The sequence below is a fragment of the Pteronotus mesoamericanus genome, unplaced genomic scaffold, assembly GCF_021234165.1.
Source record: "Pteronotus mesoamericanus isolate MK-2021 breed Mesoamerican mustached bat unplaced genomic scaffold, CSHL_Meso_final scaffold_174, whole genome shotgun sequence".
Classification (NCBI taxonomy): domain Eukaryota; kingdom Metazoa; phylum Chordata; class Mammalia; order Chiroptera; family Mormoopidae; genus Pteronotus; species Pteronotus mesoamericanus.
In genome coordinates this window covers 36,433,923-36,446,716 of record NW_026555309.1, presented here as the reverse complement: position 1 = coordinate 36,446,716, position 12,794 = coordinate 36,433,923, and the positions used below count along the sequence as shown (strand labels likewise).

Below are 12,794 nucleotides of genomic sequence, written 5' to 3'. Positions count from 1 at the left end.
ATGCTATTACAGTTGTCCCATTTTTTCTCCCCTTTATTCCCCTCCGCCCTGCACTCCCCCTCCCACCGGCATTCACCAACCACCCCCCGCCCCCACCTTAGTTCATGTCCATGGGTCGTACATATAAGTTCTTTGGCTTCTCTATTTCCTATACTATTCTTAACCTCCCCCTGTCTATTTTATACCTACCATTTATGCTTCTTATTCCCTGTACCTTTTCCCCCATTCTCCCCCACCCACTCCCTTCTCCATTTCTGTGATTTTGTTCCTGTTCCAGTTGTTTGCTTAGTTTGATTTTGTTTTATAGGTTCAACTGTTGATAGTTGTGAGTTTGTAGTCATTTTACTGTTAATAGTTTTTGATCTTTTCTTAGATAAGTCCCTTTAACATTTCATATAATAAGGGCTTGGTGATGATGAACTCCTTTAACTTGACCTTATCTGAGAAGCACTTTTTCTGCCCTTCCATTCTAAATGTTAGCTTTGCTGGATAGAGTAATCTTGGATGTAGGTCCTTGCCTTTCATAACTTTGAATGCTTCTTTCCAGCCCCTTCTTGCCTGCAAGGCTTCTTTTGAGAAATCGGCTGATAGTCTTATGGGCACTCCTTTGTAGGTAACTGTCTCCTTTTCCCTTGCTGCTTTTAAGATTCTCTCCTTATCTTTAATCTTGGGTAATATAATTATGATGTGCCTTGGTGTGTGCTTCCTTGGGTCCAACTTGTTTGGGACTCTGAGCTTCCTGAATCTCCGGGAAGTCTGTTTCCTTGGCCAGATTGGGGAAGTTCTCCTTCATTATTTTTTAAAATAAATTTTCAGTTTCTTACTCTTCCTCTTTTCCTTCTGGCACCCCTATGATTCAGATGTTGGAATGGTTAAAGTCTCAGAGGTTCCTAAGCTGCTCATTTTTTTTGAATTCTTGTTTCTTCATTCTGGTTGAATGTTTTCTCTCTTCCTTCTCCAAATCGTTGATTTAAGTCCGGTTTCCTTCCGTTTACTGATGGTTCCCTGTATATTTTTCTTTATTTCACTTTGCATAGCCTTCACTTTTTCCTCCATTTTGCGATCATACTCAATCATTTCTGTGAGCATCCTGATTACCAGTGTTTTAAACTGTGCAACGGATAGGTTGGCTGTCTCTTCATCGCTTAGTTCTGTTTTTGGAGCTTTGATCTGTTCTTTCATTTGGGCCATATATTTTTTGTCTCTGCACGCCTATTCCTTTGGAAGGGGCGGGACCTTAGGTATTTGCTAGGGTAGGGCCACCCAGGTCACTGTGCTTTGACAGTGTGTGTCGGGGAGGGGTCTGAGAGGGATCAATGCTGCTTGCTTGGCTTTTCGGCGGGCTTTCAGTCACTTCCCCCACTACCCACAAGTAAATTGGGCCCTTCTGTTGCTTGTTCCTGGGTGGGTGGGTTTGTGTACATTCTAGGGCCCTGTGGGTCTCTCCAACAGACTCTCCTGTGAGTCTGGGAGTTTCTCCTGCTGCTGTATCCCCAGCAGGTTTTTACAGCCAGAGGTTTTGAGGCTTTCTTTTCCCTCACTAGAACCCTGGATTGCACGGTCTGTCTCGCTTCCCAGCTGTTCCTCACGATTTATTCACACGCAAGTGTGGGACCACCTGTTCCACCAGCGCTGCCTCACCCACCTGGTCCTCCAGCCACAGCCTTGCCATGCATCGTCTCTGCTCTTCCTGCCAGCCTGGATGAATGTTTCTTCTTTAACTCCTGGGTTGTCGGACTTCCATATACTTCAATGTTTTGGCAGTTCTGGTTATTTTTTGTTTTTAAATTTGTTACCCTTCTTTTGGTTGTGTGAGGAGGCAAAATTTATCTACCTCCACCTCCATCTTAGCTGGAAGTGTTGTAGGGCGTGTAAACTTAGTTACTTTGTTCAAAGTACAATAAGGATAGAATTCTGTTGACAAGAAAACCCCTGACTGTGCTCATTATAACGGTGTGATATTTTTTCTCTGCCTCTTCTATCAGCCATTCTTCAATTTGAGCAAAATAATACTCGAAAATAATGACATTCATTTCAGGTTTGCCTTTCTAATTTCTTGTCAACTGTATTCGTTGATTATTCCCACTCTTAGAGACTCATTCTCTCTTCTGTAATTTGCTTCTACTGTAAACACTTCTCCCATGTGGTCATTTCAAGCATTAATCTTGAGACATTTCCCTTAAATATTATCTGTCACTGAACTCCAATATCCATCTGTATCAGCGATTTTTAATGTTTTTGGGGTCATGGACTTCTTTGAAATCTGCCTCAGAAAAATGCTCAGATACATAAATTTTCATACATAATTTCAGGAGAGACTCTGGTCTCCAGCCAAAAAAAAACAAAACACCTGTTATCTGGGTATATGAAATCACATATCTATACTTTGCCAATTAAAGAAAGAAGAAATAGCGCTCACTGCACACTAATTATATACCCACATTGCTTTGCTCTGACAGTTTGATATTTATTCTCAAGGTCTTAGCCTCATTTCACATGTACTAGTGATATGCATGACTTTAGAATTTCTGTAGTGTTAAGTATTACTGTGCACATTTTTATCTGTAGTTTACTGACCCTATAACTTATCCTTTGGGAACAGTACGGAGAAATTGAGAAAGGCATTCGTTAACGCTCTTGGTATTACTGGTGGCACCTACAACCTTCAGGCTCTACCTCTTAGCCTTACTTAGAAATATGCATTATTTCTAAATAAGAACTACTTGGATGATTCTATAGTAATTAAAAAAAATTAACAGCAACAACAAATCGAACTTAAATATTTGACTTTTATTGAAGAGATTGGCAAATAAAGAATAATTTAATTTTCTGAAATGGTTCATGAGGAGTCACATTTAAGATTATTTTGATATTGTTGGAAGCTGTGTTTTCTAGTCAGCTGGAAATGCTGAGGACAAAAATAAACCCTTTTGGGCAGTTGTATAATAGTTTTTGTTGTTGATAAATATGTTATCCTTTGTGCATTCAGACTCTAGGTTCAGTATTAATGTGGTATCACTGGTTAGGTGTGTTTAAAGGAGTGTAATTGTTACTTACTGGTTTTGATCACATAAATACATCCGAACTATGAAAACTAAGCCTTAACCCCTATACCTTTGAAAGAGAAAAACACCACAATTTTTTCTTTTTTTTTTTTTTTGGCCTACTGAGCTGGTAGTATTGACTGTACAACAATTTACATTTTAGCAAGGTTCTTACAACCTCTTTATGAACCATCTTAAAACTTGCCTCTCAAAAGTCATTTCTAGTAAAAAGTATCCTCTAACAGAAAAATTGGAATATTTAAAAATATTTTTAAAGTAACTTTATAGCATTTCTAACTTATGCTTTTGCCTAAGAGTATGGCTCCCTAGGGCAGTCCACCTTCCTGGAGGTGCATACTGTGATGTATACATGTACTTAAGCTGGTGGAGAGGTGTCCACACAGCCACAAAGACAGAAATTTTAGGTGACCAACTAACCTTTTTGCCTCATGTCATTGGAGATGATGATAGGTTATAATGGTGAGCATTGATTTGAAAACAAAATTACAGGGGCCACCACATATGAAGTCTGTGGTCCAAAACTCCTAATGCATCTATAGTTTTGCTTAGAAAAGCTTATAAATTTTATTTAGAATTTTAAAGGGAGTCATTAATTATAATAATAAAATTATACTGGTTTGTCTTTAGGTGCATTCATTTGATGGTACCAAGGAAGCAGCAGCTGCTTTGATTGACTTGGATCTCTATATAGGATTTAATGGTTGGTAGGTTCTTGTTTTCTGTTTTTTTAACTTTTGTATTAAACAGATTCCTTAACTTGTTTTATTGCTGATAATGATATAAATTTATTAAAGTTATTTTGCATTGATCTTGGCCTGAGAATTTCAGTAATTATGTAAAAAATTAAACAGTACTGTTACATTAAAGTTGGACATTAAAAACTACTACTCTGTGTTCCAGTAATGTAAAATTACTTTGTGTTGAGCTCAGCAGCTAGCCTTCTCTAGCAATGCAGTTTATTTTCAGGTTATTTTGCCCCAAACATACTTGTTCACAGCATTGTGCATGTGTGCACACATATGCATGTATATACACACATGATGTCTGACCCTGGGGGAAAGGTCATACCATGACATAATCACCTTGATCTCTGTAGGGCAAGTAACTGGTATAAAGCTAAGAAATGGGTATAAAGTACAGTAGCTCAAAGTATGAGGACCTGTGTCCTCTGGCTTTTCACTCAGTGACCTTTCTGCTGTTACACCAAACTAAAACCTCATGCACCCAATACAGGTTCATTTTCTTCCAAATTTGGTGAACCTCAACTGGTGCTTTTTTACCAGATGTCAGTGTAGCTCATTAAATAAATTGCAAAATAGTATAAGATTGCTTTCCCTCATTAATGTTTCATTTCCTTAATATTATTTTCCTGGTATTACTTTTTACTAAAATTTTAGGAAATAAAATCATGAAATTACCTGTTTGCTGTAGAGTTGAGACTTACCTAAATATCCTAGGTGTGCCTTCCATATGTTAAATTACTTAATTTGTCAATATGCAAAGGAATACATGCATATGGAATAAAATGTTCAGTAGTACAAAGAGGCTTTAAACAATCTCTCTAGCATGTCCTCTACCCCTTTTCCGGAGGCAACCACATTACTGTTTATCACCTTATTTCTAAATACTATGCACTGCTGTTACTCCCTTCATTAACTGTCATGAAGGTGTATCAGCACAGAAAACCATAGCCCATGCTGTCCCCCCACATGCATTGTCCTCCAGAGTCCTCTCAATGTAGTTATTTCAGAATTTTTTGGTTATATTCACATTCACTGTTTTATGTCTGTATATTGTTGACTGCTGAACTGTGTGGTGTATCCCTTTTTGATTCTCCTGGAATAAATTTCCTCATACTTTTATTTTATTTGACTGTCTTCAGAACTTTAAGCCTTCTCACACTTTCCAACTACTCTGTAAAATGCCCATATCTATTTTGGCACATGAGGAAACCTGCCTAGATAACGTGATAGTTCCATTCCTTCCAGGCCCTTACATCTTTGTTTGGACTAGTATCTTTTTTGTGAAACTATTTCACAAAAATAGTTCCACTTTTTTGTGAAACTATTTTTATATCCCATGTATTTGTTTTGATGGAACACGTGTGTGAAAAGGAACATACTCTATTCTTCCCTCTTGAAAGTATGCCTAGATAGTGCATTTAAAAACAAAAAACACTTCCATCTGATATTTTCTGCATCATCTCATCTCTTTAAAGAATTAGGGTTCTTTAAAGCTATTTTCTGTATACTGAAAAAGGCTCTGAGTTCCTTTTTCTGGTCTCTCTCACAGTGGAGGCTTTCTTTAAATGTCAGGCCGTTCTTCCCTGTATACTGTAAAAGTTAAAAAAAGAAAAAGTGCTGATTGGAATCTGTGGTGAGATAGCCCATCAACTGGCAGGCCAGTCAGGTGGCCCTCTGACGTTCTCACCAGCGATCCCTAAATGTCAGCGTGTTGAGATCTTCCTCTGGGTTGGTTCAGTTTCTCAAGAGGGATATAGTCTGATCCCTGAGGAAAAGTGGGGTGGAGATGCATCAGTGTGCCTGCTTTCTGAAGCCGGGTAGGGTGGAGAGGCTCTCCCGGTGCAGCCAGCCTCCACGTTCACTTCCATGCCCCAGCCCTGCACGCCCCTGTACTTGCTCTCCAGTCCAGTTTCTGATTTAGGTTTTCCAGACTGTACACTTCTCTCTCTCTCTCACCTCCTCTCCCTTTCTTTTCCCTCTTTCCCCCGTGGGTGGGGACAAAAGTAATCTCTGCACCAATTCATAGGAGGTAATCTAGGAGTCCCATCTTCTCTTTACCCTGCCTTTTCAAACAATCCCCCTTTTCAGTCCCTTGCCTCATCCCAGACTTTACCCAGTTTTTCCAGTGCTTAGAACTTTATTGGGTGAATTGGTTTACTTATCTTCAGTATCTCTTACTGCAGGCACATAGCACTTAAGTCGCTTAGCAGGTAAACATAGCTTATTTATCATTTCTCCATCCACTTTCTGTTTTGTGTGTTTTAATTAGGGGTTAGAAATGTCTCCTAGTTTCATCAAAAAATGCTGTTTTCTTTTTTTCCTTGTTATTTTGGATGGCTTTCAAAAGGAAGAGGGGTAGAAGGCCTTTATTCTACCCCTTTGAACCATAAGTCTGTTTCAGATGTTTCTAACTTATCTTGAAGTTATAAAGTCTTGGCTTTTCCTTCTCCCCTACATTAACATAGAATTAATGGATTAGTCATTTACCTAATCAAAGTTACTATTTCTGTTCTTATTTTGAAATTTATTATAATCTTAACCTGAGTCTCTGTGTAATGGCAGTACACAGAGGATACTTGTAAGGATATTACAAGGTCTTTGGTTTCTAATGATTAAAATATTAACTTTCCCTCCCTAAGAAAAGGGGCAAGCTTAAAGGTTAATACAGAATCATAGTTCTTTAAATGGGAAACCTTTTAAATAAGAATACTGGCTTCAATTAAAAATATTTTTTCTGGTACGATTTATTTTGGTATTTATATCAGTTTTTACAGGCTGCCAGGACTGTATAATCAAATTAACATGAGACTAATTAAAAGGCAAAAATGTTCAAACTTACTACATAGGTATATATCAGAGTTCCAAAGAATATGGGACTGAGGCTAATGGCCATCTTGAGCTAAGGAGAAGGGGGGAATTGCGTTTTGGGATTTCAAAGGGGAGGAAGGCAATCCACATGAAAATGACAGGCAAATGTCTGGTTAACAAATGTTTGTTGGGCCATCTTTAACAATGGGACACTGAAGACATTGATCAAATGGGCCTTGTGCTTAGGTTCATCTCTATCACAGTTCAAACTGTAGTTATTTATGATGATACATCCCTCACTAGAGCAGGTCCTCTCTCAAATTCTCTTCAGCAGTTAGGGGGAAGGTCAGAAGTTTTTCCTGTTTTTCTTAAAAATATAACGAGCTTAAAATAATATCCCGAAAGGCATATTTTGGGGTGGCATGTCAATATATTTTAGAGAATATTTATATTCACAAAATATATTAAGATGGCTGAAAATGAGGATTTTGCTTTTTTCTAGAAAACACTGAGGCTAGTACTTATGACAGACTAGACAGACATTTCACTCCCACCCCTCCTAAAATCCTACTAAAATAAAATTACAGATATTAAAAAGGAAAACCTATAAAAACCAAAAAAAAGTGAGTTTTGCTAATAGAGAAATGTTGCTGTGGATTTCTAAAAGACAGACAAAACTGGAAGAGGAAGCTTAGATTATACCACTCTGTTATGTAAATTACTCAGAGGAAGTGAATTCTTTTAAAAAGTTGTTTTACTTAGATTCATAGAAAGTTATTGCATCCCCCCACATGTGGTTAGAATAGATCTTAACCTGGATTCTGGAGGGATAGGGACGAGAGAAAACTCTGAGATGTCCTAAATTAAATGACAGCAGGCCAGAGGGTAGAAGGAAGGGACAGGAAGGGGTTAATCAGTTAACAACTACAGGGTCAGCTAACAAGACTGTTCACATTCCCATTTGTTGTCTGGTGGAATTTTGGATTCACTGCTTGGTGGCTTTTTCCATGATTATCTAAAGAGACTAGCCAGGCGACATAGAACCTCAGCAGCCTCTGCTTGAACTTTCCAATGTGTTGCCCACAGCCAGTCCCAGGACCGGATTTTTTCCTGGCAGACTCAAAGCCTATCCCACAGCTGGCCCTGCTTCACCTCCTCCCACCCCTTATCAATAATGAAAATTCTTTCAAAACAACTCTCACTCCCCCGATCCCAGCTTGATGTATAAAAATGCTCAGCAAGCACAGGATAGCTAAATTGCCTTTCCACCTGGCATTGTTGGTCCTCATACCCCAGGACCTGGTCTTTTTCTTGCCAGCATGGGCCTAACAGCTCTTTGTTTAAAAAGACTTTTAGCCTCGGGTTAAACTTTTTTGTTTAACAATAGGAATGTATAAATACAGTGGTATGCTGCCCCTATAGCCAACCAAAGTTTGTTTTTGGGATTTTGGGATAGTTTCGTGACCTATTTCAGAAAAGTTTATAGGATGGAAAGAGTTGTTCTTCATTAAATGCACCCTTTAATTTTATACATTATCTTTTTTTAAGCTCACTGAAAACTGAGGCTAATTTGGAGGTTTTGAAGTCAATACCTAGTGAAAAACTAATGATTGAGACTGGTAAGTTTGTTTTAGAACTTTCATATTAAAATATGCCAAAGAAAATTGAACAAATATTTTATTTTAAAATGGCATACTTAGCCTCCACAGTGACACTCTAGAAAACCTTTGGGTGTTGGTAATAATTGATGGAAAAATACTTACGCAAGTGATGTTTAGAAGTTTGACAAAGCCTAAGTATCTAAAAGATGTCAGTAACTAAGGTAGTAGTTATGAATATTTTATTTAAAAAGGAGCCTTAACTAAGGATTTTATGTCAGCGTTTCAAAAACTGGTCAGAATTTTTTTTTTTTTTTACACAGTGCCTTCTTTAAAATGGCCTAATTTTACAGTACTCTTAGTTAAAGGGGAGAAATTTAATTCAATTTGGTTTAATCCAATAATTTCTGATAATAATATTGCCTCTTAAAAAAGAGTTAGGAGCTAAAATTTTTATCTGTACCCTGGAACTCAAGGGTCTCCTTACACATGTGGACTTTTTTGTAAAGGCAAGGCTGACCCATTCTGGAGAAATCAGGTTTATTTCCCTGGGGAGTAATGAAAACTAAATGAGCTCATTAAAAGTACAATGTTTATAGAATGCTATAATCCTGTGAGCTATTGTAATTCTTAATTAAGGAAATAGGTTAGTGAATAATCCCAGTATTCAAAACCAGTTTGATATTCAGTAGAGGCTATACAGGAATTTGTTTAACCTAAATGTTTTCATGTTACAGTTGTATTTGTTTTAGCTTTAGGTCTTTTTTTAAAGCATGTCATACACCAGCAATAATGTTAGCCAGGGTTGGGGGGTATAATTATATGTGAGTCTTACAAAAACATTTAAGAATTTGTACAGTCCTCAAGGTTTTATTTTGTGCTTTTTTTAGAATTTTTTCTGTTGCTTTATGCCATGTTTGAAGCTCAATCATGGCTTGTATTTTAGAGGTTATATATTAGTTTAGTTATGTCCATTTAAAAAAATAATTCTAAAAGTTAAAAGACTTCTTCTTGCTAACTTTAGATGCACCTTGGTGTGGAGTCAAAAGTACACATGCTGGTTCAAAATATATAAAAACTTCATTTCCTACCAAAAAGAAATGGGAAAATGGGCACTGTTTGAAAGATAGAAATGAACCCTGCCATATAATGTAAGTATTTTTTGTGGTCTTCAAAAAACATTAAAACCAACCACCAAATAGCACCTACCAAAATGAAATCGGGATAGAAAGTTAGGTGAAGTCTAGATGAAGTCCAGATCAAACACCATTTTAATTATTTTAATGCAGTGATTTGGAGGAATTTGCACCTGAATTGTGTATTTCAGCCTCTCTTTTATATCCTCTATCTCAAGTGGTTTTATTGCTGCAGTGAGAACTTAATGTGATCTTGGTCATTTGTCATTTTGTTGGAGGGGAAAGATCTTAATGTTTTCATATAAAGAAGAAACCCCTTAACTGATTTAAGTTCTGTTCTCATGCAGCTTCCCTGCTGAAGTTATAAAAATGCAGCCTTAGCAGACCTTCTGAATAATATCTGCATTTGAAATGATTTGATAACCTGAAATAACATGAGGATTTCCTTTTCCAATAAAAAAAAGAGATAGAATTTCATTACCTAAAAAAACTAACTTAGAACCACCTTTTTAAAATTAGAGAGTATATATAGCACATATGAAAAGACGGCCCTGTTACTCATCTAACTGTCAGGGAGCTGGAGAGCATACTTTAACTTACAGGAAAAACTTGTTGTATCATTTTAGTGAGGATACAATCTAATTTGTTTGCCCAAGCCCATAATTTAAATCTAGAATGCATCAATTTAGTATGGTTTACCAATTTAGGCAGTTGGGTGTATGTGTAACACATTCATGTAAATTACTACTGAATTTTACTTTTAAACTGTAATAATTCCTTCCATATGCATCATCTACTACTTTTCAATCGTTTTTAAACAGGTGAGAATATTAAGCAAGCCAGATCTAAATTCAGCAGGCAGAAAGTGAATAAAAACATTTTGGAAAGATTTTTTTTCTTTTATTAAACATGCTGGTGTTGGCAAAGATTTTAAAACTTGATGTTTTAAAACCTAGGGGTGAAGAACATTTGTAAATTCTGCTTAGTAAAGAATCATTTGTAATTTTATGAAATATATGTACTTGCAAATTCAGTCAGGATACAGTATTTCTGAATAATTCTTTGGAGATTTAAGAGGACACTAGAGACAAAAAAACTGGTATTTTTCCAGCGGCCAGCTTAGAGAGGAAATAGTTGCCAACAGTGTCTCCAAGCCCATTTTCTATACTGCCTTAATATCAAGCTGTTGACTTTAGCTACACATTTGCAGGACAGAATTTTAAGGTGTTCCTTAATGTAGACAGTTAAGAGCTAAAAATGCTTGATTACCAACTACAATCATGAATACCAATTCTGAGTAGGTAGAGCTGGGGAAAATCAACATTTGAAAACTGAAAAGGCTAAACCACACTTCAGAAATATACATGCCATAGTCTAATTACTAATTAGCAAGTTAAAATTCCTACAAAGTCATTTTAATCTACCACCATCTATTAACAGTTCAGTTTTATTTGTATAGAAATCTTCCTTCTAAATAAATTTCTTGAAATACATTTTGGAGCTCTTTTCCTGTCATTTTACTGAGGCTGTGCAGAAGAATCAAGACAATCTCTGCCCTCATCCATCCACCAATGAGTAGGTACATTGTGCTAGGCACTTTGGATAAGGCATTGAGTCAGTCAGACAAGGATTCCTTCCTTCTGGAACAAACGAGTGCGTAAAAAGTATAATTCCAGATGGTAGTGCTGTTATAGAGGTATGGATTTGTGACTGGGGCCACAGGACATTAGCAACTGCCTGCCTTGAAGGGAAATAAGAGAACTAAGGTGACATTTCAACTGTTAACTAACTGGGAGTTATGCCAGACTAAGACAAAACACTCTGAGCAAACGCAGACTGCAGGAGGGTGTGGCTGTTCCAGGGGAACAGTGAATTTAGTGTGGCAGAAAGTAGGATGCACAGCTAAGTAATCAAATTTGGGAAGGTAGTGAGGCCAGATTGTGAGGGCTCTTGTATGCCAACCTTAGTGGTTTAGATTTTATCAGGACCCAAAGGATTTTAAGGAGGAAAATGGCAGGTTTTTTATTTTTGTTTTCTTTAAAGTTGTAACTGGTCTGGGTGAGGAGAAAGAACTGGAAAGGAGAGGAGTGCCAGGAATCATTGATTTTGCACAATATTATACATGTAAGTTCCAAGTCCGAGTAGTTACATAGAGAAAGATTCTGTAGTTTATGAAGAAAATTGAATCTTTAGTGTCAATTTAAATGTTAACAGATTTGCTTTTAAGCATATCTTAACTGTTGGACAACTAAAATTAGTAGTCAGTTCATTTAGTTATGCAGATTAACCAAGCCTTTTAGTGTTACTTTTATGGAGTAAAAAGTTCCAGTTAATCTTGAATTTCCGTTCCTAATATCTATAGGTGTTTTATATAAAGAAACTGATAAAGGGAACAAAAAGCTTAAGACAAAATTATTTAAATGTTTAATTTTGACTTTAGAACTTTCCAATTCATGTATAAAAGTATTCTATGAAGAATGCTAGAAAATATTACTGATAATTACCATTCTAGACAGAGAAACTGAAAGATCAGCACATGGGTTATCCTTTCTATTGTGCAGGAGAGTGTAGGGGGAGGCAGGAGTACAGGAAAAGAAAGTCTGCCCCACCCCACTCTGCCTCCCCATAACACATATTGTTCCAAGTACATAACTTCTAAGTTCCTTTGCTGTCATTGTGCTGGTGATTACATCACAATTTCTTGCTATCCTTTAGTAGTAGTTCTCTAAGCAGTGGCTTTCAGACTTTGATGCATTACACATGTACATAAATAAATAAAACCCAAACAAATGAAACAGTTCCCTACATATGCAGTGTACTTTTCTAACTTTCAATTTTTTAAAAGCTCATCGTGACCCAGTAATGAATATGTAACGACTCAGTTTTAAGGGCTCATTTCCACTGGGTTAATTCTCTAATTGTGGTACACATAATATAGGCTGGTTTTATAATTTATTTGCAACTGTGTTTTTTTTTTTGCTCTAGTTAATATGCAAGACTGCCCCAGAAATGTCTAATTACTGTATTTTGAATATCTCAGCAGTTAAACTTTTTGATAATGCTGAAAATTTTAATACCCGCTGAAGCTTATTGAAGGTGCTAGTGTCATCCTTTATGTGGAAAAAGACAAATACCTTTAAAATAGAGTTTGTATTTGGCAATTTAAACCATCTATTTTCTTTTGTTTTAGTCAAATACTGGAGATAATGTCAGCAGTAAGAGATGAGGATCCCCTGGAATTAGCCAACACACTATATAACAATACCATTAAAGTATTTTTTTCCTGACATGTAATTGGTATGTCTCCCATTTTCCATCATGTATGTAAAATTTCATGGTAAACTCTAAAGTTTCAATAAAGGAATTCTCTGGAAGTTGTCCATAAAGAGGTATTATGTATCACTGTATACCATCCCCTTATTTTTATCCATAAAGTCAGGATTT

At 36.6% G+C, this 12,794-nt stretch overlaps 1 protein-coding gene across 3 annotated transcripts in view; it reads left to right on the top strand.

Annotated features, from left to right (window-relative positions):
• Nucleotides 1–12,794, top strand: part of TATDN1 (TatD DNase domain containing 1) — a 42,199-nt gene that overhangs the window by 18,764 nt on the left and 10,641 nt on the right. The window contains exons 9-12 of one of the 3 annotated variants that reach the window (XM_054590472.1): nt 3,693–3,769; nt 8,165–8,235; nt 9,239–9,365; nt 12,541–12,736. In XM_054590472.1, the coding sequence (XP_054446447.1) occupies nt 3,693–3,769; nt 8,165–8,235; nt 9,239–9,365; nt 12,541–12,637 (372 nt within the window). In that variant the 3' untranslated portion in view covers nt 12,638–12,736. Of the gene's footprint in view, nt 1–3,692; nt 3,770–8,164; nt 8,236–9,238; nt 9,366–11,393; nt 11,528–12,540; nt 12,737–12,794 lie in introns of those variants that run through there. The other 2 variants (XM_054590474.1, XM_054590473.1) reach the window with 2 other exon arrangements.